Source organism: Heterocephalus glaber, unplaced genomic scaffold, assembly GCF_053883595.1.
Source record: "Heterocephalus glaber isolate CG9 unplaced genomic scaffold, H.glaber_assembly_v1.0 deba00001610, whole genome shotgun sequence".
Classification (NCBI taxonomy): domain Eukaryota; kingdom Metazoa; phylum Chordata; class Mammalia; order Rodentia; family Bathyergidae; genus Heterocephalus; species Heterocephalus glaber.
The window spans coordinates 37,911,577-37,938,520 of NW_028258381.1; the positions used below are offsets into that span (position 1 = coordinate 37,911,577).

Genomic DNA, 26,944 nt, shown 5'->3' on the forward strand with positions numbered 1-26,944 from the left:
CTAACAATTCAGCAATTTATCTAAAAATATACACTAGATAACTTTTTGAACATAAAATTTTAAAAGAATAAAACATTGTAATATTCAGGATAAGTACAGACTGAAAGAAATATTAATTTCCCTTCTGGAAGCTATCCTGTATCAACAATAAAAATAGTCTTTAGCCTAGCAATTGGATATTAATGAAATGATTGTCTGAAGATGTGTATATATGAATCTTCTTCACAATTTGGTAACAGGAAAGAAATGGAAGCAACTTATATTTAGACAATTAAATTTCTAACCAAGTAAATACATAAAGTAAATGATGACCCAGACACGGTGGTGCAGGCCTATGATCCCAGCACTCTGCAAGGCTGAGGAAGGAGGACTACAAGCTTGAGGCCAGGGTGGGCAACTTAGTGAGACCCTGTCCCAAAGCAAAGCATAAAAAAGAGCTGGGGAGGTGCTCAGTGCAAAGGCCCTGCCTGAGTTAAATCTCCAGTACACAAATTATAAATAAATAAATAAATAAATAAATAAGGAAAGAAAGAGATTTTGAAATGATAAAGTAGCCTAAACTAACGTACCCATTAAAATGTTCACAATCTAATTTGGAATAAAAATTGAAGCTTACACTCAAAGATGTAAGATAGGACTCAATTTTGGTAAAAGTTGCATGTGTGCTCTAAAGAATAAATACACATAAGTGTTTTCTTAAAAAAGTGAACATTTCAAAAACCCACAAACACAACAATACAGAGCAGTGTGCAAGTTCTGAATGTGGTATATTCCCTAAAGAAGAACACCACCTTGCAGTGGTTTGATATCCTGATTTCTGGCCATTTTTTAAAAATTGTATTTTTCCATTTGGGAACTTACTGTTCATTTTATTAGCATTATTTCCAGTCTGTGTAATCCACCATCCCATGGGAATGTGGCAGCTCTCATATTTCCTCTATAGCGACTGTACGTGGGTGTAAGTTCTGGAAGGCTGCATGGTTAATTAGAAAGGGATTTCCCCAGAGGAGGGGACCTATGTTGCCTTACTAAGACTTTAGATTTATATGCAAACATTTACATTTTTCACAGGGAGAAGATAGTCCTTACCCATGAAGTAAATGTCAAGGTTTAAGGCAGCAGCACATATATAGTAGTTCTGCTCTAAAAATGGTCAGGATGTGGCGGCACAGGCCTGTGATCTCAGCTTTCTGGGAAAGCTTAAGCACAAGTTCAAGCCCAGTCTGGGCAACTTAGAAACTGAGAAGGACCCTCTCTCAAAATAAAAACTTAAATAAAAAACACTGGGAATGTAACTCTGACGAAGGCCCTGGGTTCAATCCCCAGTGGGGAACGACTCATATTTGCAAAGGAGATTCTACCCTGGGGCAGCGTGGTCCAAGCTGTGCATCACCTTGGTCAGGGCCCTTCATCGGCACAGACTTCAGTGCTGTTACCCACAAAGGATGACTTGATGGGCCGAGAAAGCAGCTACCAGCTCAGGACTCACAGGGCTGGACTTGCACATGGTGGAAGGCTGCATTCAGTCCTCAAAGTCATAGAAGTCTGAGGTCTGAAACCTCCTGCCACTGCGAGATGAAGGTCATTGACTAACGTGGCCAAATGCCATCAGGCGGGGGAGGCGGAAGTAGATCTGTGGGCATTTGCACGGGGTGTTCTTGGAGATCAGAGAGACTTCTGCTGAGGAGGTGAGGGCCGGGACCCCAAAATCAGGGTGCCTCCAATCAAACCTCCAACTCTCCAGGTGTGACTGGAGACCTAAATGCCAGATCTGTGAGGCCTTGGGATGGTCCTCAGTGCCTCAGTTTCCTTACAGTTTCCTGGGAGGTGTGAAGATTAAGGGAGGGAATGCTTGGCAGAGCCCTCAGACAGGAAGCCAGTGCTCAGGATTCCATGCATGGCCTTGGTATTTTCTTTCTCAAAAATTAGGTTGCACACATTCCTGTGCAACCTTACTTCCATCCACAGTGTGTCGTGGACGTCTTCCTATACTGGTGTACATGCAAGTGGAGCTCACCCTAGTAGGTGGAAAATGCTCCATAGCACAGATGTGTATAATTTATTCACCTGTATCATGGAAACAGAATTCAGGTGAGTGAGTGTATGTGTGTGTGTGTGTGTGTGTGTGTGTGTGTGTGTGTGTGTGTGTGAGAGAGAGAGAGAGAGAGAGAGAGAGAGAGAGAGAGAGAGAGAGAGAGATTCTGGGCATTGAACCCAGGGCTCATGCCCACTAGGCAAGCACCCTACCACTAAGCTACAGCCCAGTCCTTTCTAAATTTTGAGACAGGATCTTGCTAATGCCCTTGAGCTTTTGATCCTCCTGCTTCAGCCTCCCCAGTAACTGAGGCTGCAGTCATATGCCACCATACCTAACTTGTTTTGATTTTTTTCCTAAAGCTACAAAAGGCAGATTTGCAAAGGCAAATACACAGAGGCAATCAGTCATGCAGCTTGAGCCCAGGTCTTGGGTCCCTTCCTAGTGTGTGACATGCCGAGGTGCCTGATCTCTGTGGGCCTTTTCCTCATCAGGAAAGCTGGGATAAGAGAGCTGTTGCAATGATTCCCTGAATAAAGACACTAAGCATTGGGCTGAGATTTAGCTCAGTGGTTCTGCTATCTGCCTCGAAAGTACAAAGTCCCAAGTTCAATCCCCGGTAACAAAAAGGAAAAAAAAGACCCTAAGCATTTATGGTACATATTAATTATCCTTCCTATTTGTGCTCTTATTTCTAGTGGGTAAATTCCAAGAAGAGGGTTTGGAGATCAGAGTTTGTATCCATTTTTATTTATTTATTTTATTTTGCTAGGTATCTTCCAAAATGCTGCTACTTCCTCCCCCATATTTCTTGTCAAAATGCAGTTAGACCTATGAGCTTGCTCAGGTTTAAATGGAATGGCTTGGCAAGAACATTTTACAGATGGTTCTGTCTGCTTCTAATTAGAGACACAAACACTTTGTCCTAACTTCATTGACGTGAAGATTGGTCAGAAAGTGCAGGCGGTAGTGTCAGTCTGCCCACCTGTTATAAACAAGGGGACTAAAGAAATACAATTTTTAAAAAAATTCACAAGCCAGCACTCAACCGATTCAACAATGTAGAGAATTCTACAGGACAAATGATCCACATTTTAACAAGTAAGTGCTACAGAAAAGTAAAAGCAAGGATAAAAGTAAAAGCGATTTAGCTCAGTGGTTCCGCCGCCTGCCTCGCAAGTGCAAGGTCCCAAGTTTGATCCCTGGTACCAAAAAAAAAATTGAGAGCAAAAAAAGTAAAAGCAAGGAAGGGCTGGTAAATACTGTTATGAGGGGTAGGGGAGAGGAAAGAGGGGAATGGAATCAATATGAGAAAATGGAAAAATGGAAACAAAGTCTTTGTAAATGGGCAGGGATGGAGGGGTTGAAGGGAGGGCAGGGGAATGGGGAAAAATAAGAACCTAGATTATGTAAAGGTGCAAATTTCCAATGATGAATGTCATTATGTTGTACACCTAAAATGTACCAATAAAAGGATATACAAAAATATTGTTATGCAGTAAAAGAGAATTAAAAGATATGGATTAAAGACAATGTGTGGAATTTTATTGGATCATGATTTAAATGTAAAATCATATAGTCAGGCATGGTGGCACACTCCTGTAATCCCAGCATACTGGCAGGCTGAAGTAGGAGGATCACAAGTATAAGCCCAACTTGGACAACTTAGTATCTTATGAAGAAATGTCAGGCTGGGGATTTAGCTCAGTGGTTCCGCTGCCTGCCTCGAAAGCGGAAGGTCCCAAGTTCGATCCCTGGTACCAAAAAAAAAAAAAAGAACTGTCTTAAAATAAAAACAGAGTTGGAGCTAGGTGGAGGTAGTGACTGTATAACATTGTGAGGGTACTAAATGTGCTGTACTATACAGTTTTAGATGATTAATTTTATGTCCTATAAATACTACCTTAATTTTTTCTTTCTTTTTTTTTGGTACTGGGGATCGAACTCAGGTCCTTGCGCTTGCGCAGCAGGCGGCAAAACCACTGAGCTAAATCCTCAGCCCCCGTTAATTTTTTAAAAAGCATCTGTGGGTTATTGTACTGCAAGAGTCCAGGACATTCAAAACCCCTGCTAAAGTAGCTAATGTTGTCTAGGATGAGAAGGACAGATGTGCTCTGGTTCTGTCCTGCTCTGTGGTCCCCTCAGTGGTAGACAACACTCCTAGAAGAGAAGCAGCAAGTCGCAGATGCTGAGATGATTCCTGGGAAGGACAGCTCTGGAACCATCCAGTTGCCGCCTGCTGTTACAGAAATCACAGCATTTGCTGGTCACCAGCAGGTTGGTTCACCTGTGGTTTGCACCTGACTGACTTGGTTCAACACTGGGGACCAGGCAACCACACACACAATTCCTGGTGTCAGTAACCCCATCTCCTGTGGGTATAACCGTGGATACCTGTGGATTTTTTTTTTCATTTTTTGGTTCTGGGGTTTCAACCTATAGTCTTTGCACTGAGCTACATCCCCAGCCTTTTTTATTTTTTGAGATACAGTTTCTCTAAGTCACTAAGTTGCCTAAGCTGGGCTCAAACTTGCAATCCCTCTGCCTCAGCCTCCCAGAGTGCTGAGATTACAGACGTGTGGACCATGCCTGGACATGTGGAGTTAACTGTTTAAAGGCAGGGGCACAAACCCCTTCCTGATAGTCTCCAGAGTCTCCTACTGAGCTGCCGAGGCTGGGAAGCTACATCCTGTGTTTTCCAGATTCCCTGTTACTAGGGCCTTGGCTTCCAGTTAGGCTCAACCAGTTAGAAGCATCATGTACAATTTGGGAGAAAAGGAAGAAGAGAGATGTCCCTGGGCCTTCAAACACTGTGCTGGCAGCTCAGGCAGGAGACGGGATTTTTTGCAGTCTGTCCAGTGGCCAGCCAGCAGCTCCATGGACGGGCATGACAAGTGGAAACAAACCAGGCCCACACTGTGATCACCTGTCCTGCACGTTGCTACCTCCACCTGGAAAGAACTCAGGACATGAGATTCAGCACCTTGGCAGCTGTGCCCTCTGGAGTGATGATTTTCCCGTGAACTGCACTGAGGCCACACTTGGCCCTCTGAGGCCCAGCTGCTCACCTGGAAGGCAACCCTTGAAAGGATGAGTGCTACAGCCAAGTCCATGTGTATTTCACGGTTTAAAGAGTCATAGGATAGCTTTCTGTCACTGTAGCAAAATACCTGAGATAGTTAACTTATAAGAGAAGAAAGTTAGCAGGCATGGTGGTACACATAGCACTCCAGGAGACTGAGAGAGAAAGACTGCAAATTTGACCCTAGTCTGGGCAAGCTAGCAACTTGGCAACCCCTTGTCTCAAATTTAAAAGGGGCTGAGGATCCAGGTCAGTGCAAAGGCCCAGAACCACAAAGAAAGAGGAGTAGAGGTATTCTGGCTCATGGTTTGAGAGGTTCCAGCCCAGGGTCAGGAAGATTCGTGACTGTTAGGCTTCTGGTGGGGGTACTGGACATGAATGATGGGGCACATGTGCTGGACCCAACAGCTTACCTCATGGCCAGGAAGCAACGAGAAAGAGGCTGGGACCAGAGCCCCCAGCCCCACCCAGGGCTCCTTCCAGAGATTAAATCACTTCCTAAAGGTTCCAACACCTCTTAATATAGCACCAACCTGGAGACCAAGCCTGGATCCAACCAGAGCAGCCAAGTTTCAAGATGCAAGAACCAGGAAGAGTTGCCAAGGACACCAGAGAACAAGGGTCAAAGAAATAGACTTCCCTGGGAGCTTCAGGGGAAAGCCTGAGTGATGGAGAATAAGAAAGGTCACCCAAAACCTCATGTGCTTCTAGGTCAGGGTATGTGGAGGTGACTGGATCATGAGGACATGATACTCATTGGTGGATCAGTCCACTGATGAGTTTATAGCTAAATGTGATGCTGGGAGATGAAGCCTGGTTGGAGGTGGCCCGTCACTGGGGCGTGGCCTGGAAGGGTTGATCTCCTTCTCTTCCCCTCTAGATCTCTGCTTCCTGCTGCTGGGCCACGAGCTGCTTCTCCTCTGCCACACCCCTCTGCCCTCCCCCACTGCCTTGGAACCAGCTGACTATGGACTGAAACCTCTACAAACTGTGAGCCAAAATAAACCTCTCCTCCTTCCACTTTTGGGTGTTGGGTATTTTGTCCCTGTGATGAGAAAAGTGACTAAGACATCCACCCAGACCATCCCATCTCTGCGTGCTCTTCTCCTAATCCAGTCTTGTGTGACTGGAAAAGGGCAGTAGCTCATGCTGCCAGGTGAAGGACTCCACGTCAAACCCACCCCAGATCCATCAGTTGCAACCCAGGTAGCGTGGATGTTACTCACGGCGTTTGACTCTCCAGGGTCCCTTTGCTGTAGGTGCTGGTGAAAGGCAATGTCCTTGTCCCACTCTAGAAGTCAAAAGAACCAGGAACTCCCCACCTCCTGGTAGCTGGAAATGTGCCCACATCCTAGGCTGAGCCAAACAGATGCTTGTGCCTGGGACTTGGAATCTCAAGGAAAAGACACCAGTGCAGGGGGTCAGCAGAGAAAGGGTCCTGACAGCGGCAGCTGGCATCCAGCAGCAGGCACATCATTGGGCATCAGCTGAGCACAGCCAGTGGTCCTCCCAACAGGGCAGTTCTTTGGCCAGGACTGTTGCTATGTCCCCACTGCCCAGCCCACCTTGGATTTGGCTCTGTTTGGAAGATGGCACTGACTGTGTGAGCTGCCCCAACTCCTCCCCTGGACTTGCTTTTCTGTCTAAATTAGCCTGGATTAGGTTTTCTTTTTGCATCCAAAACTCCAGCCTAATTCAGGAGAATGACTGCCTAGAGGAGCAACCCCCAGTCACTGTGTCACTGCCTCCTCATGTGCATCTTCAGCAGCCCAGCATGACACTGTGGGTACTCTAGAACAGGTGAGCATGATCCACACTAGAAAACTCCTGTTAGCTGGGTGATTTGCCTAAGTTTATGGCCAATGATCCTGCACTAATCCATGGCCTCAGGGCCTCCTGGCCTTCCTTTGGGTGGCTGGGGATATCAGTTAGGAGTTGGCTTTGGCTACTAATAAAGGATGTGACCTCAATGGCTTAACAAAGTAAGGAAGAGAAGTCTGGAGATCATCAGTTATACAAAGGTCTAACCAAGTCCTAGGGACTCAGATTCTGTTATTTTTATGCATAGCCATTCTTAGCACATCTTTGTGGTTCCTTCATTTTATAAAGATGGCTGCTGACTTCTACTTCTAGCCATCTCATGTGCATTCCATGTAAAAGAAAAGACTCAAAGAACATAAAGGCAAACCACCTAGTGAAGACCCATATAACCATTTTTTCTCTCTCCTTACATTGAATTGGCTGTAACTGCAAGGGAAGCTGTGAAAATATGGTTGGTTGCATCAGTTCCCCCAGCAATGTGGATTCTTCTAGATAAACAGAAGGAAGATGGGTATGAGGCGGACATTCAAGAAGGGCAAAGGAAAAGTAATTAAAATGATACATAAGCTGAGCATGGTGGTGTACATCTATAATCCCAACACTCTGAAGGCTGGGGCAGGACTGCAAGTTCCAGCTCAGCCTGGGCAATTTACTGACTTAGCAAGACTTTGTCTCTAAATAAATAAAATAGGCTGGGGAAGAAAGCATACCAAGGTTGTATTCAGCACTGCTTCGGCCACATAGCAGTGGAAGGTAAAAGTTTAAGTAATTACAAGACAGAGCCAGACTCTAACAGTAAAGCAAACATCTTGGGACACCAAAGCTGAGCAGAAGCAGTGGGAGAGGTCAGAACTGAGGCCTCACAGGCTCTAGGTCTGGGCGTGAGCTGCAGTGGCTGGAGCTAAGTTCTGGGTGGCAAAAGGGCTCCTGGTGGGAAAAGGACCCAAAGCAGACTCACTTGGGACAGCTGGGAAGAGGCACCGCTCAACATGGTCAGACACTGAGGTTTCTAGAGCTGCAGGCTTCAGGAGGTGGCTTGGGGCCTGAGGGCCAGCTTCCCAATGGGAACTACAGCCTGCTGGGCACTACCTGCTTCCCTGGGCTGGTATCATCATGGAGCAGCATTCAGGAGCACTGTGACCACATTGCTTGATCACCATGGAGGCCTCCAGGGACTGATGGATGGGGGAGAGAGGACAAAACCCAAACACTAACAAAACCAAAATGATATATGATATGATGTCTAGAATTTGCCTCAGAATAACAGAGGGCCTGGAAGGGTAAGTGGGATATACATGAAGTAAATTTGGCCACAAGGTGCCCATTCCTTTTTCTTTTTCTTTTTTTCCAGTAGTGAGGATTGAACCCAGGACCTTCACACTGAGATACATCCTCAGCCTTTTTTTTTTTTCTATATTGAGACAGTGTCTCACTAAGTTGCTCAGGCTGGCCTTGAACTCCTACCTCAGCCTCCCAGAGTGCTGGGATCCAGCTAAACTGTCAATTCATAAAGATAGGTGATGGGTACAAAGGGTTCTGTATATTGTTCTTGCCAATTTAGTGTATGTTCTGGATTTTCAAGGGATTCCATCTAGACAGACAACTCCACCTCTATCCTGCTCAGCCCTTGATGGGCCCTTTCATCCTGCAATCCTTTGTCGTGAAATGCTGGGGAACACTCTTCTATTACTTCTGTTAACCTACAGTTTTTTTCTTTCCTCCTGGAATTCCTGCGAGCTGAGTGTGGAGATTGTTGTATTGATCTTCCATGTCATTATTTCTGCCTTTCCCCCTCTCTATGTTTTCTCTTTTTCTGGTATGGGGATTGAACTCAGGACCTTGTGCTTTCAAGGCAGGCACAGCACCACTGAGCTAAAACACCTGCCCCCCCCCCAAATTTTAAGAGATAAATTTTACCTCCTAATCTTTCTTTTGAGCCAGTATATTTAACTTTCAAGTTTTTTTCTTGTTCTGATATTCTTTTTTCCCAACATCTAGTTTTTTATATAAAGAATGTCTCCATGAACAGTGAAAGATACTAATTTTTAAATATCTAGAATTCTGCTTCTTGAATTTATCTGTTTCTTGTCCCTTTTTTCTGTGTACTTTGGTGTTTTACTTCTGTCTAGCAAGCTTCCTTCAACTGTGGGGTGGTCTGAGGTTGGCTTTTCCTTGGTTGAGAGAGACGCCCCACTCAGAGGTGGGCTGGAAGAGCTGCAGGATAGAGATATTCAAGCTGTGGCTTTCACTCTGCCCATCATGATTTTTCAGTTTTATTTGAAAGATGAAATAATTGAGAGGCATAAGTAACACAATAAAGGTAAGCATTATGTTTGAGTGTGCAAATGGGTACTAGGAAACATTACATAAAATGTGTCACTGAATTACCATCTCAATTTTTTTTTTTTTTTTTTTTTTGAGACAGAGTCTTGCTAAGCAAGCCCAGGCAGGCTTAAACTTGCAAGCTCAGCTTCCCAGAGTGCTGGGATCACAGGCCTGGGCCATGACACCCAGCTGAGGGTGAGAATGTTTTAGTGGGCTTGGGTATGAAGCCATTCTCCTGGTCTGGCTACAGTGGAGTCCCGTGCCAGTACTCACTCTCCTTGGGGAGATCAGGGATTTTGCTGAGATAACAAAGAAATGAGCAGAAGGAAATGTAAGCTCATTTTGTCTGACTCAAGGCCCCTTCAGTCATGGGAGGGACTGGAGGGGAAGCATAGGACAAGAACACAGCAACAGGGAGAGCAACATCTGAGAGAGGCTAACTCAGACCAGGTAGGAGATTTTATGTGGGCAGCTATAGAAATACCTAGGCAAAGATCGTAAGTTTTATAAATATCTAATTTATGTGTCAAAAAAAAATAGAAAAGCAAGCCATTCACCTCTCTTAAATGAACAAGATTAAAATGATCATTGATGTCCCGCACTGGTGAAGCTATGGGTCCACCAGCATTTTCTCAGTGCACTGGTTTGCTGGCTTTTTTTTTTTTTTTTTTTTTTTTGAGACCGTGTGGTCGTGCTATGCAGCCCATGCTGACCTCAAACACTAGTCCCTCCTGCCTCAGAATCCTGAGGGCTGGGATTATGAGTTGGCCTTTCTCACCTGCAAAAGGCATTCAATATGCATGCTGGTTTGGTCTAGCATACCACCCTAGGGTTTAATCTCACATAAACAGATATTAAAATTCCACATAACCACACAAAGATAGACATAAAATAATGTACACTGCAGCACTGAAGTGGGGACAGCTGGGAACAACCAAACTACCATAAATCAAGACACAGTCACATAAATTGCGGTACATTCATAAAACAAAATGCCAGGATGAAAGAGTTAAAATGAAGAGGTAGCTCTGGCAGGAAGGTATGACCATGATGTACATTGAAATGAGAAAAGCAATGTGTAAAGTGTGTTCCTAATTTTAAACCATTTCCACACACACAGAAGTGTGCCCAGTGCACTTGACTGCAGGACATGCCAGGGCTCCTGAGATGAAGGTTACGTGACACATTTATGTACTGTTGGAAATTTTGCACCGTGTATTTTTTAATTGGGGAAAAAATAAATGAGCAAGGAACATAAAGCTTTATTTAGCAGATATAACCCAAAATGTTGAAACTCTATTCCATCTGTAGTAAATGAGAGAATGAAAAGGGACAAGGAAATGTTTGAAGAGATAAAGTGAAAAAAGGAGAAAAGCCATCAGAAACAAAGGAGGCTGGGGGACTACAGGCAAAAGAAAAACAGCAGAGGTGGGTGGAGGGGGGCACCTGGGCCTTGTGACTCTCCAAGTGCCACCTTCAGTGGGTCACATTTCACAAGCCACTGGGGTTTCACTTCCCTTGGTAGTAGAGGGTATCTACTTTTTTTCCTATAGTCATAGGATTAGGGGTTCCCAAATATTAAAATAAAGTGTTTGGCAGGACAATCGTGAGCCATATCAGGGACTCAATCAGCTTTGCTGTGTGGACTTTAAGATTCCCCAAAGCCGTCCATCCCTAACTAGGTCTTACTATTCATCCATCTCCCAAAGCCTGTTTTCTTTTTTAACTGAACTATTAGGTTGCTCTGTTCTGATGCCTCTAGATCACATTTGTAAAGAAAATTTCATAGGTCGTATTTTTCAAATCCATATGGAAAGCATGGGAGTTGGGTCTGATTGTGAGGATACTGTATGGTGAAAAAAAAGGTCAAGTGCATTTAAAGGAAGGTGTTCTGTGGCCCAGAGGATGTGCCCTGCAGTGGCACAGGGTGGGTGAGCCCGGAGAAATTCGCATCATGCTGGGCACTTCAGGAAAGGCCCAGGTATGTGTCTGGACCATTGGAAAAGCAATCTGGCCCTTCTCTTTGGCTACCAGGTTGGCCAAAACAATCCCAAACATAGTCATTAGGAGGAAGGTTTACACACGTGGCAGTGGAGGGACAGCCAGGCAAAACCTGGTGGGCATAGGAAGCACAGGGCCAAATTCATCCTGGGCTGACTCCTCATGGGCCATCCTGCAATCAATAGAGGTTTCTTAAAAGACAATGAAAACGTGCTGAGCATCGTGGCACACACCTGTAGTTCCATTACTCAGGAGGCCGAGGCAGGAGGATCACCAGAGTTCAAGGCCAGACTGAACTACATAGTAAGACCATCTACAAACAAAAAACTAAAATATGTTTGCTCAAATGAGATGGGCCTGAGGCCTTTCTGAGCCTCCCTGCTGCTGATCACCAAGGAGAGGAAAAAGCACAAAGTCCAGTCAAAAAGCTCATTTTCCCAATCTTTATTAAAGCTAGGTCCTCCTGCTCATGGATGCTGGACAGGGCAGAAGCAGCTGAGGCTCAGGAGCAACGGGAACGAATGCGGCCAGACATGGGCCATGGAAGGCAATGCCAAGATGCCCCATGCCACTCAGCTGGAGACACCTGAGACAGAGGCCATGGCCTAGCGCTGCTGGTGCCTCCCTGGGACCCCCTGCCTTCCTCACCAGCCCAGCCTGCAACCTCCGCGGCCTGGCTAGTTCTTAGCGCTACCACCCAGGCCCTCCTCCCACCCACCAACCACCTCACCTCCTACCCCACCCAGCCCCTAGCAGCCTGGTTGCTGGCTCTCAGCCCCCAAGGCCATGTCTACACTAACACAGAAGGAACTAGGTCTAAAAGGGAATGCAGGTGCTTCAAAATCTCAGTTCTCTGGCCCCAGCCCCACTTACACTGGCCCCAAAAGCAAGAAGGGAGGGGACCTCACATGAGCCATGCCTAGCTCAGTGATAGCAAACCTTTTAGAGTTTTCAATGATACAAACAGCCCGCTGTGGCACACGTGCCATAGGTTTGCTACTACTGCCCTAGCTGCTGGCCAGTGGCTCCCTACAGCCGTCTGGAGGTGGGATGTCCACCTACAGGGGTCTTGCATAGTTGGGTGGTAGGAGCTCGGTTCCTTTCCCCTCCAGATGTGGACAGCCTTCGTGGGAACCGCACCAGGTCTTCAGTGCCACCACTGACCCATGTGAATGGGAATCTAGACAGAAACACAACTTGCTTCTAGTGAAGAATAATGGCAGAAGCAGAGTTAAAAGGACCTGTGGAGGTTCTCAGGCCCTAATCATGGGATGCGGGGAAAGACCTGTAGACCAACCCCAGTACTTTATGCTACTTGAACAGTGAACTCAGGAGGGCAGGGTTCTACGTGCCCACCTTCTACCGGAGAGAGAGGAGGCAGCCCAAGGTATTAGAGGTTAAGGCCCAAGTCTGTGCAGGTGTGCACAGGGCACCCCGAGGATGACCGACCATACCACCCCCAGCTGCTGCTGCTGGTAGGGGTGGTAAAGGACTTAATAGGGAAGCTGGGGGCAAACTGACCCTGCTGTCTCAGTGCCCATCTCAGTGCTGACGGTGAGGGGCCGGGAGGACAGCAGGACTCCGGAGAACAAGGCTTCACACTCCCTGGGGACCCTGCTAATACCGCAACCCATCCACCTGGGCCACAGACTTGGTTTCCAGCTGTGTCTCCTCTTTCCCCCACATGCTTCGGGCCTTAGGATAGACGGAAGTAAACATCCACTGTCGACAGTCAAAAGCTTTCCCATTCGCATGTCTCCTGGGGTAGGGAGGAATCCTGCCCTTTGCAAACTATCCGGCTCCCTCTTGCCATCACGAGGATTTCTTGGAACTTCCCGGACACACTCCAAACCCAGCAAATCCCTGAATCTCCTACTGATGAAATGAGAACTCATCAGCCAGGCGCACTGGTAACCCGGACACCGGCGCTGACCGCTGGGCTGCTCGAGCCTCGGCCACCCCACCCTCCCTTCATTGTCAAACCCGGCTGGCTGCGAACTCCTAAGTCGCTTGTCTGGGCCGCCCAAATTAAAATTCGAATAAAATAAATAGCCTCACCCGCCATCCCAACCGCTCTGTTTCGCAGCTTGGACCCGGGATGTCAGTCTCGGTGGCAGCCCCTGCCGTGGCCACCCCCACGCGATGTTCCGCTCTCCTGAGTGCTCCCCACGTCGCCTCGAGAGCTGGGCCCCGGCGGGGAGGGGACCCCAAGACCGGAGGAAAGGGGTCAGTGCGCTGGGGAAGGCACCGCGCCCAGGACAGGGACTCTCAACGCCCAGAGGCCAGAGGAGCACGGTGCGGGACCAGCAGCCTAGCTCTCCTCATAGGCAGCCGAGGGCCCCGCAAACGCGGCCTCAGAACCGAAGCTCGTCCCGCCCGCGAACTCCAGCAGGGTGCTCCCGCACTCCCTTGGGGCGGAGCCGGCACTCAGCTGTCCCCTGGCGGGCGCCTCGGCCTTCGGCATTGGGGTCACCGTCGCACCGGCCTGCCCAGGCGCGCCCACCGCTCCACGGTGTGTCTTCATGTGCGTGAGCAAGTGAGAGCTCTGCGAGAAGCGGCGGCCACAGTGCGCGCAAGCGTAGGGCCGCTCGCCCGTGTGCGTGCGTTGGTGCGTCACGAGCACCGAGCGCTGCGAGAACCGTTTGCCGCACTCGGGGCAGGGGAAGGGCCGCTCACCGGTGTGGCCACGCCGATGCTTGGCCAGATTGGACCGCTGCGCAAAGCCGCGGCCGCAGTCGGCGCAGCGGAAGGGCTTCTCGCCCGTATGCGTGCGCCGATGTCTCTTGAAGTCCGAGCTATGGCCGAAGCCCTTGCCGCAGTCTGGGCAGCGGTGCGGCTTCTCCTCGGCGTGTGCCCACTGGTGCCGCGTCAGCGCCGCGCTCTGACCAAAGCGGCGGCCGCACTCGGCGCACGCGTAGGGCCGCTCGCCCGTGTGTGCACGTCCATGCGCTGTCAGGTGCGCACGGCGGCTGAAGCCCGCGCCGCACACACCGCACACAAATGGCTTCTCGCCAGTGTGGCCGCGCACATGCGCCGCCAGGTGCGAGCCGCGGGCGAAGCGTGCGCCGCACTCGGGGCATGGGAAGGGCCGCTCGCCCGTGTGCGTGCGCCGGTGGCGCGCCAAGTGGGAGCCATACACGAAGCTCTTGCCGCAGTCGGCGCAGCGGTGCGGCCGCTCGCCCGCATGGTAGCGCTGGTGCTTGGCCAGCGCGGCCCTGCGGCCGAACGTCTTGCCGCAGTCTGAGCAGATCCACGGGCTCTCCTCCTCGGCCAGAGCGGCGGGCGCCGGCTCGGCCAGCAGCCCTCCGACGGCGGGCGCGAACACGCGAAGACCCAAGCCGGCCCCAGGATCGCGGGCCAGCCCCGCACCCTCCGCCAGCGCAAGTGGGGCCCCCAATGGTCCTGGAAGGGCACGCCCGTCTGCCGGCACCCGGTCCCCGATGTCGGTAAGCCCCAAGATCGGGAAGCCGTCCGGGTGTAGCCATGACTTGGGATGCATGGGAAAGTGGAAGCCGAGCGGGTGCGAGGAGGGGCCTTCGCCCTCGCCCAAACCGTTGTCCATCCCCAGGAACCGTCTGCTCGGCTCAGGGTCCTGCTTGCTCTCAGGGCGCGCCTCTGCAGCTGCCGCCTCTTCCCTCGCTTCTGCCTCAGGGTCCCTGTCCGCCGAGACGGACTGCTGCGGCTCTTCAGGGCCCTCAAGTGCAGTCTCCGGCTCCTTGAGCCCCATTGCTGTCGCCGCCTCGCAAGGCTCCCGCCGTGGGCCCTCGCTGCCCGGCTCCGCGCACCCGCCACTGCGCCGGTGTCGCTGGAAGTCGGCGCGCAAGCGGAAGGCCTGGCCGCAGTCAGGGCAGCAATGCGGCCGATCCGCAGTATGCACGGCCTGGTGCCGCGCCAGCGCCGAGCTCTGGCTGAAGCTGCGGCCACAGTGTGCGCACGGGTATGGCCGCTCACCTGTGTGCGTGCGCTGGTGCGTGACCAGGTAGGAGCGGCGTCCAAAGCCCGCACCGCAGAAGGCGCAACGGTAGGGCCGCTCGCCCGTGTGGATGCGCCGGTGTGTGACCAGGTGAGACTTGTAAACGAAGCGCTTGCCACAGTCAGGGCACGGGAAGGGCTTCTCGCCAGTGTGCGTACGCTGGTGGATGGCCAGATGCGAGCGGTACACGAAGCCCTTGCCACACTCTTCACAGCCGAAGGGCTTGACTGCCGCGTGGTAGCGCTGGTGCTTGGCCAGCCGCGACCGGTGCGGGAACACTTTGCCGCACACATCACACGTGGTCTCGGGCCGGCCAGTCGGCGCAGCCTCCTCGGTGGGATAGGGCCAGGGTGCCATCAGGTTTGAATCCGGCTCCTGGCCGGGCAGAAAGGGCTTTGCCTCAGACTCCTCAGCCAGGACCCCGAGGTTGCCAGAGTCAGATCCCCAGCCCTCTGGGGTCTGTGCAGAATCCGAATCGTCCGGGCCCCACGTCCCTGGCACATCTCCCACGCCATAGGCCGCAGACCACAGGCCTGGGGGTTCATTCTCCTCCTCGGCCATCTCTGCCAAGAAGTCCTCATCGTCCTCTTCCTCGTGGTCCTCCATGTCATCTGTCCAGTACCAGGCTCCTGAAGGCCAGAAGAGAGGTGAGCAGACTCGAGAGCTGGTAGCAGGCACTGCCCTGAGAACTGCCCTGCCTGCAGGCATGGCCAGGCATCTCTACTCACTGAGGCAAGAAGTTGTCCAGGCCCCACACCATCTTTGACTGCCCTAAGGGCAGGAAAGCCCTGGCCTCCCCCTAGGGACTTAAGGACATGCTCATTTGGAGGCCCCTCTCATCGTGAACCCTGGGCCTACAGGCTCCTGTGAGACACAAGGCTAAGTGGCAACATGAATCCTGAGCCCAGAACAAAAGGAGACATCTGCCTAGTGGCTGATGGAAGGCAACCTGCCACCATGATGTACCCAGGTGGGAACTGGTGTATGGAGCAGGCACTCAGAGGGACAGGGGAACTGCTCAGCCTGCAGCACCTGCAGGTGTTCATAGCTCTTGCACACCTCTCTCCTACCTTAGCCCAGATCCCAGCAGGCGGAAAGCCCAAGCTTCCACTTCAGGGGTAGGAAACTCCTCCCACCTCACTTAGGGCAAAGGCTGTGGCCTGCTTTGGTCCTGGCTGAGTGAGCCTGGACCACTGAGTCCCACCCTCAAGGAAGAGTCCCAGAAGTCTGGGCTGGCCGCCACAGCCTGGTAGTTTTTTTTTTTTGGTACCGGGGATTGAACTTGGGTCCCGGGGCTTGTGAGGCAGGCGGCGGAACCACTGAGCTAAATCCCCGGCAACTAGGCCATTGTTTTTAAATATCTATGTTGATCCAGTCCAGTGCGTAGTGAAGCCAGACACCGAACAGCACAGGCCTGGCTGTGGCTATGAAAAGACAGTCATCCATCACACAGAAGGACAAGAAAACAGCTGTTTTAGTTTTTCAGATTTTATATTACTTTGAATTTTCTATAGTTCATAATATGATACTATTACAATAAACAGGCTTTAAATTTAAGTTTATTGTTACAGTGAGTAACACCAGCTGCCATCCACGGCCACCGGAATGACAAGCGGCTGTCCCCCTTGAGGGGCACAGAAAAGGCCCAGTTCCTCCTCCCTGAGTGTCCTCATTTGGCTGAAACTCTCCTCAGATCTAGGAATGGGGCATACCCTTCAGGGCAGGGGGGAGCTGTGAAGGGATGGGCCTTGGCTCAGGGTCAGATCAAAAGCTCTCAGGCCCTCTCTGATCATAGTCTTACTCTGAGTACTGTTGAACTCCCACCCTCTAAGGCAGGGAAAACACAGGCATAAGTGTTTCCTAGCAGGGAAATTCTTCCACAGGGTCAGTCTGTAGCCCTCAGGACCTAGTCGAGGGTTAGTGACCATTTGGTACATCTGTAGTCTCAAAGAGCTGGACACCAGGCCCAGTGGGGGGTCAGGCACCGGCACCTCCACTGCACCTTTCCCCCGAGTCTGAGAGTAGGCCTCATGGGGAGGTTGCCTTGCTGTGCCCCACAAGGCTCTGCAGAATGGACCAATCCTGACAGGTGTCTGGAAGCCTCACCCCTACCCCTGGAGGTAGCATGGTCACCTGCCCCAAAACAAGGACAAGTGTGAGGCTGTACCTAAACATGCAGCAAGGTGATACAGGAAGGAGAGGAAGGGCACTTGAGTCCTGGAGAAGTCAGAGCTGGCAGCATCCCAAGATGAGAGCTCAGAAGTACTGGGCCACTGGGAGGCACCCAGGGGAGACTCAGGAGCCAGCTTATCCCAAGGCCAGGTTTTATTCTGTTTTCTGCTGCCAAAATGGCCCAAGGTCTGCAGGTCTTGAGTCCTGGAGTGGGATGTCCAGTATAATAGCCACTCCAGGAACAAGGCTCCCAGAAGGGCTGCTGGCCTTCAGACTCAAAGGCCTTCTTTTGGATCCAGGTGAAGAGTTTTAGCTCTACTTGTCAGACCCCAACTGGGAGCAGACAAGACGTTCAGGTCAGGCTGTGTCTCAATAGCTGAAGGACAGTGGTCCTAAGTATCAAACACAACCACTTCAAAAAAAATAAATTAAAAAAAAAACAACAACAAAAACACAACCACTTCATCCAGAACAGGGAGGTGTGCCCTGGGGATGGGCCTGGCATTTCACCTTCTTGCGCCTAACATTTGCTCCAAGGACCTGACATTGGGCAGTGATCAACAAGGCCTCTGGAAAGATCCAGAGGGACCCCAGGAAGTTATGAATAAAGTGCAAAGGCAAATCAGGGGCTCAGACTCAGCTGTCTAGAGAGAACCTTCCCAGGCTTGGCTATGAGGACAACTTCATAGCCTGTGTCCTGAGCTGAGAACACTGAGACCCCAGGGAAACAGGCTTCTGCACATTGTGAAGGGGCAAGTGAACAGGCTGGTGAAGAGAAAGTCCAAACAAAGGCCACCTTGACAGAGTGGTGCCACAGGAATGAACTAAACACTTCAGGTTGCCACAGTGATTTCTCCCGCCTCAAGTGCTCACATCTGTCCCCTGCTGTTTCCTAAAGTGAGTACTGCTCAGCAGTGTTGGTCTCGGAAGGTCTGCCCTAGCTCAATACTGGGCGGCTCTCACAGATCTCAGTATCTCCCACCACACCTCTGACCTCCAAACCAGTGGTTCTCCTGCAAGCTGATCCTGCTCAGCTCATTTCCACGCAGGCCAAGAGGTCACTTTACCAGCTCTCTCTCAGCTGGCTTGCCTGGGCAGCTCAAGGGCACAGGCTCTGCTGGGCCCTGAACCACACCTCTACCATTTACTGACCGTGGGACCCTGGATAAGTCATTTAGTGTCAGCTTACCAATCTGTAAAATGGTTTCTAGTAGCACCTGAAATCTCACTTTGTGAAACTGCTGCAAGGAATAAATAAGCGGGCATAACATGCCTATGATGGTGCTACCGAAGTATTCCTATCACTGTAGGAACCAGATGCTGCCCTCTGCTATGTATCACTATAGATTCCCCAAGGCTTCCCCGCTGTTTATCCTTGTTCTCCACTTGCTCACTCTGTTATTCCTCAATTTTAACAGGCTGTGCCCTTTTCCTACCGCTAGGTTCATGTGGTCACAGATTGCCACTAACCAGCCCTGTGCCCCTGGACTAGCCATCATGGAGCTGCCCTGTCACCAGTACTTGGTGCAGAGTAAGGGCTCCCCAAGAGAGGCCCTGCAGCCTAGAGGTCCGTGAACAGTAAGGTGGCCCTCCACATCACCCAGAAGGCCACAAGCACAACAGCCTCCCGCACTTCTATCCAGGCTCTAGTTTATCTGCACAGGAAGTCGGCTGTCTCATGCTCTGTTAGCTAGTGGCCCTGATAGCAGAGTTCCCTAGACACCTCCTGTAAATGCCCACACCTGGGCCTATGTTAGGAAGATGCCATTCCAACTGCTTTAGGGGTGGTCTGGGGCTGCTGAATAGACCCCAAACACATCAGCCAGAGAACCAGACCGCCACTGTCTGACACTCGCCTTGAGCCACCTATGCCCATTTGGAGCTTCACGACCTGCCCTATAGGCCCAAGGTGGCCTGGGCCTCAAGGTGAGTCAGAGCTGTGGGTTTCCCTCCCTGATAACCTGTCCTGAGTTCCCTAAGGTCAGCAGTTGCCCTGGCCCTCATGACTCTCCATCAGCCAAACTGCTTCCATCCAGGCATAGAAACTCAAGATGGGGGCCGGGGATTTAGCTCAGTGGTTTCGCCGCCTGCTGCGCAAGCGCAAGGACCCGAGTTCGATCCCCTGTACCCCCCCAAAAAGAGAAAAAAAAGAAAAAAGAAAGGCTTGGGATGTAGCTCAGTGGTAGAGTTCTTGCTTAGCATGTAGATGGTCCTGTATTCAATCTCTAGTACCCCAAAGGCGAGGGAGGTAAACAGCTGGAGGTGAATGGGGCTGGGGTTTGTCCTGGAGCTCAGGCTCAGGAGCAAGCAGAGGCTCTGAACAGGACTCCCAAGTGGAGGAATATGGCCAGAGTACAGATGCCGCGTGTGGCCCAACTTATCAAGGAGCACAGCTGAGGAAAGCAGCACTTGTGTCTTGCAGGACTATAACCTACAAAAGCAAAATGTCATCCTAGAACAGCTGGCATTCATCCTGCCTACACCCAGCAACTCTCCATTCCCAACCAGCTCAGCTCAGGAGAGCGGATGCAGGGAGATAGCCTGAAAGCCACAGCGGTCACCATAGTTAAGGGCAACCTCAGGCTCCTCACTCTGCCTGAGCTGTCCCCAGCCTTTGTCACCACATCTGCATCCCCTCCAAGCAGGCACATGGCACATCATAATCAGCCTAGGCCCTGCCCCCCGACAGCTCTGCAGACAGAACTGGGCCAGGGGCCACCCAGGCCCACCCCCCCCAACACATGACTGCCTACAGGAGAGAGAGAGCAGAGGGCCAGCCCTCCCAGGGAGCCCCAAGCCCTACATAGGTGCCCAAGGGACACAGTGGATGTCACCTGAACTAAAAGGAGACCCAGACCACAAAGCTTGAGGCCGTACAAGGCTCTACCCCAGGACCCTCCAAGAGGCATGGAGAACAGGGGCATGTCTAGACTACACACTAAGAGACTGGCCCGCGCTGGCCTGTGTCCCCTTCCCCTCCGGGTGGCTTTTCTGAATGTGTCTGTAAATAGTAGACACTTCCCACCCAGGTCCTCAGAGAAGCACTGTCTATAGTACAGGTGAAAATAAAGTACATGTGCAGGTGTGTTTCTGGGATATACTTTTCATTTTGTTTTGGGTTTGAGGCAGGATCTCACTATGTTGCACAGGCCGGCCTCAAACTCCCCATCCTCCTGCCTCAGCCTGTGCCACTACACCCAGCAGTGGTTTTCTTTTAAAAGCCCCTCTCAGCTGATGGCACTCCAGCCCAGCCCCAGATGCTTATGGGCCAAGAGTTTCCTGCACAATCTGAAACCTGAACATAACCTGTGGACTCCAATGAGAACCTCAACTCAGCATGAGTCTGACATGCTCAGGTTGGAAACCATGGGTTCAGCTCAAATTACTTCACATTCTTTTTTGGCAGTACTGAGGACTGAACCCAGGGTTGTCTTCACGCTGAGCTCCACCCTTAGCCCTTTTAATTTTTTGAGACAGGGTCTCACTAAGTTACTATGTAGTCCAAGCTGAGCTTGAACTTGTGATCCTCCTGCCTCGGCATCCCAGAGTGCTGGGATTATAGGCGTGCACTAGTTCAAATTCATTCTCCAAATGAATAAAGTGGGACTCAGAGAGGTGAAAGAAGAGAGAACTGTTTCCAAGAACTGCAGAGAAACTCGCCACCCCAAATGTCTTATTTACACTCCAAAATCCCCTCTCCAAAAGCCCCAAACTGCCCACGCAGGTCAGAGGCCTGCCTATGGCCTTCTGGGAGGGACAGGCAAGGCTGATAAGGACTATTTTGCAGAAATGGCCAAGTAGGTGGAAAGGCCAGAGCAATGGCCTTTTTCTTTTTTTTTTTGGTACTGGGGATTGAACTTGGGACCCTGGCCTTGCGAGGCAGGAGGTGGAACCACTGAGCTAAATCCCCAGCCCGGCCTTCCTGAAGTCTCAGAAAGATGCATCAGCAGTCTACTAGGCTCCTGGGACCTGGTCTCGGCTCTGAGCCACCAACTTGACAACTATCTTCATTTACAAAAAGAAATCACCAGCTCCAAGGTGCGGACAGGGAATCACTTTAAGGTTTTCAAAGGACTTTCCAGCCCTTGGTCCTCTCTGGAGTTGGACCAAGAGGACCCAAGAGGCAGAAGCAGAGGCTAGCACATGGATCTTGAGCTCACCTGTGTAGACACCAGTGACAATGTCCCCCTCCTCAGGATGGGGGCTATCTGGGACCCAAGGCTCTTCTCCTTGTTCCAGGCGAAAGATCAGTTCTGGCTTTGGGACTGGGTACCCTGCCCAGGAGAGGAACAGATAGGTGATGGGTGTTACGGAGGCCTGTACTGTCCCTGGCGTGCTCAGATCCTCTCCTCTTCCCATCCTCCCCTCCTTGCTCTGCTCTGGGAGACTCTATATCCCTTCCCTTGGGCACTGCCCTCTCCACCCTGCCTTCCTCCCACAGCCCTCCCCTGCTGGGCCTACACCTGCCTCAGCCTGCCCTACAGTGCAGCAGAGAGCCCGGAGCGGGATCAGTAGCTCCACCTGGCTTAGTCACCCTTCGGCCCCACTGAGGGCAGGGATGTCCTCGGGCTTCCCTGGGAGTGGGTGCCTTGCCCTAAAGCTCCCTGGCCTGCTCCAGGACACCTAAATCCTGCGGGTTGCCTCTTGGGGACAAAAGGCCCTTCCTTACCCAAGGACACCAGGATCCCATAGTTCTCTTGCATCACTTCCTGGTAGAGGGCCCTCTGGTTCACGTCCAGTCTCTCCCACTCTTCCAGGGAGAAGTACACAGCCACATCTTCAAAGGTCACCAGCCCCTGGAAAGCACAGGGCCCCAGACACTGCCCTCTGCTGCCCTGTGTGAGAGGCTGAGTATATACGCAGCCATGCAGTGCAGTCAAAGAAACCACACTGAGGCCCTGCAACGTGGACCCCAACGGGACACAAGCCAGCCCCTCATTATCAACACTACAGAGGACTTTCGTTCTTTCACCTATCCCTGGAGGTGGGGCCCCGGTTCCATCCAGAGACCAGGAACGCAAGCCTAGAGAGGGTGAAGATCCAGCTTTCAGGGGGTAGAGGCAGAGGCAGGACTCACAGAGAGGGCAGGAGACAATGAAGCCGAGCCCTACAACCCCTCCTACTTCAGTCTGGCCCAAGCAAATGCTGTGGCCACCACAGCAGCCAGAGGGGCTGCTCCAGGGTGGACAAATGGTGCCAACTGAGTGTGGGCACTGACTAGGAAACACAGTCACTCCAGGTTAGGGGAGCAGAGTGACTTTATGGGACAGCCAGCCCTCTGAAGTAACCATACATGGTACAGATAAGTGGATGGAAGGTAAAAGAAATTAGAACAACCCAATGGCCTGGGAAGAAAACCCATACTCACTGGGCCTGGGGCCTGCAGCCTTGTTCAGGGCCAGGGCCTTGCTTGAGGATCCCAGTGCCACTGCCCCAGAGTCCTCCAGGATGATATACAGGGAAACCCTACTCAGGTTACCTGACTCCAACCGAGAGATGGCTGCTCACCTGAGAACCAGCTGTTAGGAAATCCTCCTCCTCCTCCTCTTCCTCTTCTTCTTCCTCCAGATCCTCATCCTGAGTGGTAACGGGAACCTGGCACATCTGCAGGGCTAAGGGGAAAGATCTCTTAGGGGCCTGGGGGCCAGGTGCCCACAAGCATCTGGTCTGGTCAACCCAGCCATCTTTGGCCCAGCTGAGAGGCAGGGCTGGAGCTCCCAGCTGCTTCGCTGCCTCTCTTTTCAAAAGCTGGGCCTATAGCCGGGCATGGTAACACATACGTAGAATCCCAGCAATGTGAGAAGCTGACGCAGGAGGACACAAGTTCAATTTAGCGACTTAGCAAGTTCTTCTCTAAAACATACAGTGGACCTTTGACAATTTGCTCTCAAGGGGTGATTATAACTAACTCAAGTTGGTTTAAGTCAAGACTATTTTTCCCCGTAAGAAATACAATGAACTCTCAACTTACAAACTCAACTTGTTCATGAGGGCTGGTTGTAAGTCAAGTTGGTTATAAGTCAAGACTATTTTTCCCATAAGAAATAATGGAAGTACAGTAATGTGTTCCAAACCTCCCAAAGCACCCCTTAACTAACCTTTTCATAAAAAGGGGGTTGTTTAATGTGTGCAATTTACCAGAAACACCAATAATTTTCCTAGTGTACTCCGGGAGTAACCCGTTGTTCATGTTAGCCCAGTTGTAACTCAAGGGTCCACTGTGAAAAATAAAAGGCTGTAGGAGTAGCTCGGTGCAAAGACTCGGGGTTCAATCTCCAGTACTTTAAAAAAAAACCGAAGGGCCCTGCCTGTCTAGCTGCAGCCCCAGAGCTTTCCCTGGTCTCGCCGAGCCCCTGGCCTGGCCTTCATTTCCTTCCCCAGGGCCTGGCTCCTTTTTCTTACCCTTTCCCAGAGCCGGGGACCTGGCGTCACCACCATGGCTAAGTTGCTCCTGGGCTCCCAAGCCCGGGCTCTGCTCCTCTGCCAGCACTTCCTCCACGCCGTCCTCCTCGTCGTCATTGTCATCGTCGTCGTCGTCACCGTCACTGTCGTCGTCTCCGTCAAACTCTGCCTCCACCTCCACCTCCGCCACCTCCACCACCTCTGCCGTGTCCTCTGCCTCCTCCTCTTCCTCCTCCTCCTCTTCCACCTCCTCCACGTCCTTCCCCTTCTCCTCCTCCTCCTCCTGGTCAGGATCACATTCAGACCCATCCTCCACTCTCTCGAGCTGGGGGGCTGGGGAATCCAGAGTGGTCTGAAGGGCTGCCATCGTCCCTGGGAGGCAGCTTCCACTAAGCCTGAAACACAGATAGGTGGGCAACGCGGTGAAGTCACTGGGGCGGTGGGAGGACCAGGCTGTGTCTGCCATCTTCTGTTGTACAACAGGCACATTCAGTTCCTAGAGAGGCTGCCTGAAGAACCTCTTCCCATGAGTCCCTGGGACACAGCCCCCACCTTCTCCCACCAGCAACCACACACCCAGGATGAGCCGCTATCCTTTCCTGGGGAGTCAAACACTGATGCCCAGTCTTGATCCTCGAGGACCCTGAGACCCATGGAGTCCAGGCAGCACAGCCCAGGGTGGTCCGAACTTCACTGAAAGGGGGGAGCATAACCTATGAGCACAGAGAATGCAGAGCTTACCCAGTCCTCAGCACACATGGGCCAGGCCAGCAGAAACCTGAGGCCCCAGCACAGACACTGTGGGCCTTCAACAGGCAGGAGGAGGGTCAGGCGGCTTCACCGGTCTCTTCAGAGAAAGAAAGGTCAGACCAGCACCAAGAAGCCAGCAGGCTGGGCTCCTTCCTGCAAGTTGTGGGAGAGGAGCCATGAGCACCCACCACCCTTGCATCTGCCCTTCCCAGTCAATTCTGTCCTGGATGTCTGAGAAAAGCTTGGTGGGTCACTGACATGACTCATGGCTGGGCCAGCACAGGTAATATAACATGCCCTCTGGCATTTCATGAAGTCTGGAGATCAGAGAATCTTGTGAGCTAGAGTGCCAACCCTCCAGGGCTCCAGGATCCTAGCCCCCCTGATGAAAGAGATGGCCAGCCCTCAGGCTCACGGCAGACCCAGCCATGAGGCCATGAAGTCCAGAGCCCAGGGGTATGGGACCCTGGGGGAGCACCTCCTTGCCAGTCACACATCCTGTATCAGCCTCTGGTGGAACCCCGAGAGTAGGGCTCTTGGGTTTTGTGGAATTTCTATAGCTCCTTTTTGGGCATGAGCCCAAGATTGGGTTGATTGCCCAGCACCTGCCCCCATGTGTCTCAGATCTGAACGGGGCTGTTTCCAAAGTGAGTCCAGTCCACTGCCAAACACGGGGATGGGGGCACAAGTCCTGAAGGATCCAGGAGTGTCAGGCCACAGGGCAACACCAGGTCTACCACAGCTTATCCAACTCTACCAGAGGACAGTGTGTGCCTCAGAATGTCTAAAGCCAGACTGGAGCTCTCTGTGTAGATGCCCAGCATCGTGAGAACAGACACTGGGCCTTGTATTCCTGTGGACGCTCCTGGGAGCAATGCCCAGTGAGTAAGAGCAGTAAGAGCAGTGGCTCTTACGCCCACTCATCACTTTCTATCCCAGCAGCATGGGCTCTTTTTCTAAACTGTTCTGAGAAGCTGCATTAAAACCCACGCATTGACAACCAGGTAATTCCAAGCCCTAATGCAGGCGTACCCAATCCAGGGCTGGGACACCTGCCACCTAGAAGCCACCTTGGTCCTGACCATTCTGCCCCCACTCAACTTCCTCATGCTAGATGCAAATCACTGTTTCAAAGATCCAGGCCACAGAACTCAGCCCAGGAGAGCCACTAGGCCTCTGGGCTCTCCTAGAAGTCCACCCCTTGCTTCCACCATGCCTGAAGTATAGAAATACATGTGCCTCTTGTCCCTCGTGTGCCTTATATTGCCCAAGGCTGCAGCCCTGCCCAACACTTAGGGTGCTGAGAACACTCAGTAGTGGCTTCCCAACTGTCACCCACCTCAGACCCAGAAGAAGGCTCTTCTCACTCAGACCTCAGGCTGCAAATTCAAGCTGAGCCCAGACACCAGCAGAACTTCCTGCCTGGCCCACCACCTGGACCAGCCACTGTCCCATGGCCCCAAGGCCAGGCTGTTGTATATGAGGACCTAACAAAAGCTTTGGAATAAGAGGCCCAAGCTTACCACCTCAGAACCTTTGCTTCTCCCTCCTTGGAAGTCTTTACCCTTCAATGACATTTCAGAGGCAGCCACCCTGAACCCCTATGACAGTTTCTGGTTCTCTCCCCTGGCAACACCTATACATTCTTTACCTGAGCTCAGTCAATTGAGGGAGTGCAGGAGCTCCCTCTACTGCCCTCTGAATCCCACCGTTCCAGACACACAGAAGTACAGCACTCCAGGACTTACTGAAGAATGAACCCTAAAGCCTGTACTAAATGTGATCGACATAAACTCAGCCATGGGGGTCCTTCGAACTAGAACCCACCCCGGAAGCAATGGAGTCTCTGCCTCCACAGAGGACACTGGGTAAAGTCCCTTCTCCCAAGAAGTCTCTCATTGATGACCACAAAAGAGGGAAGTCCAGCCCCTGCAGAGGTCAATGGTCTTGCAGTAGACAGACTGGAGCTAAGCACAGCCAGACACTCATATGCCCGACTCTGGGTTCAGAACCAATGCTCACAAAAACAGGCTTCAGGGTCAGTTCATATTCTTGCAGCCAGGGTCCTGGCGTCTCGTCTCTCTTAGACATACACATTCCCTGCCTCTCCAGTCTGTCAGCCCCCCGAAACTTACTCTGCTTATTTCTCCTTGACTCCAATTCCAAGTTAGAAGCCACAGGGAGTCAGGTAAGCAGTCTCATCCATTAAATCCCTGGTTCACCCAGACCCTCACTTTCATTGGGGCACCACCCTAGGACATGGTGCAGCAGAGATTTAGAATTGGGGATGACTGTTGGGAGCACTGCTACATAATTTTAAGGGAAAATCATTTGGTTAGCCTAGTTCTCTGGCCTACAGCCCAGCTACGGCATTCCGAGACAT

The 26,944-nt window shown here is 51.4% G+C and overlaps 1 protein-coding gene across 2 annotated transcripts; it reads right to left on the reverse strand.

Annotated features, from left to right (window-relative positions):
- Positions 1 to 11,693: 11,693 nt before the first annotated feature.
- Positions 11,694 to 24,712, reverse strand: Znf316 (zinc finger protein 316). Of its 2 annotated transcripts, none has more exons than XM_004840429.4 (6): positions 24,553 to 24,712; positions 23,812 to 24,206; positions 22,918 to 23,021; positions 22,079 to 22,205; positions 21,570 to 21,683; positions 11,694 to 15,866 (listed from the first exon to the last, which is right to left on the reverse strand). In XM_004840429.4, the coding sequence occupies exons 2-6, from the start codon at positions 24,176 to 24,178 to the stop codon at positions 13,576 to 13,578; spliced, it is 3,003 nt and encodes a 1,000-aa protein (XP_004840486.1). In that variant the 5' UTR covers positions 24,179 to 24,206; positions 24,553 to 24,712; the 3' UTR covers positions 11,694 to 13,575. The 2 variants fall into 2 exon arrangements, with proteins under 2 accessions (XP_004840486.1, XP_012926074.1); XM_013070620.3 differs by having other exon boundaries at positions 22,079 to 22,244.
- Between the last annotated feature and the right edge of the window lie 2,232 nt (positions 24,713 to 26,944).

Coding starts and splice junctions, on each gene's coding strand:
- Znf316 (XM_013070620.3), bottom strand. CDS start 24,178: ATGGCAGCCCTTCAGACCACTCTGGATTCCCCAGCCCCCCAGCTCGAG. Junction 23,022..23,811: donor GTCCCCGGCTCTGGGAAAGG/GTAAGAAAAAGG, acceptor CTTTCCCCTTAG/CCCTGCAGATGTGCCAGGTT. Junction 15,867..21,569: donor TGTCACTGGTGTCTACACAG/GTGAGCTCAAGA, acceptor TCTGGCCTTCAG/GAGCCTGGTACTGGACAGAT.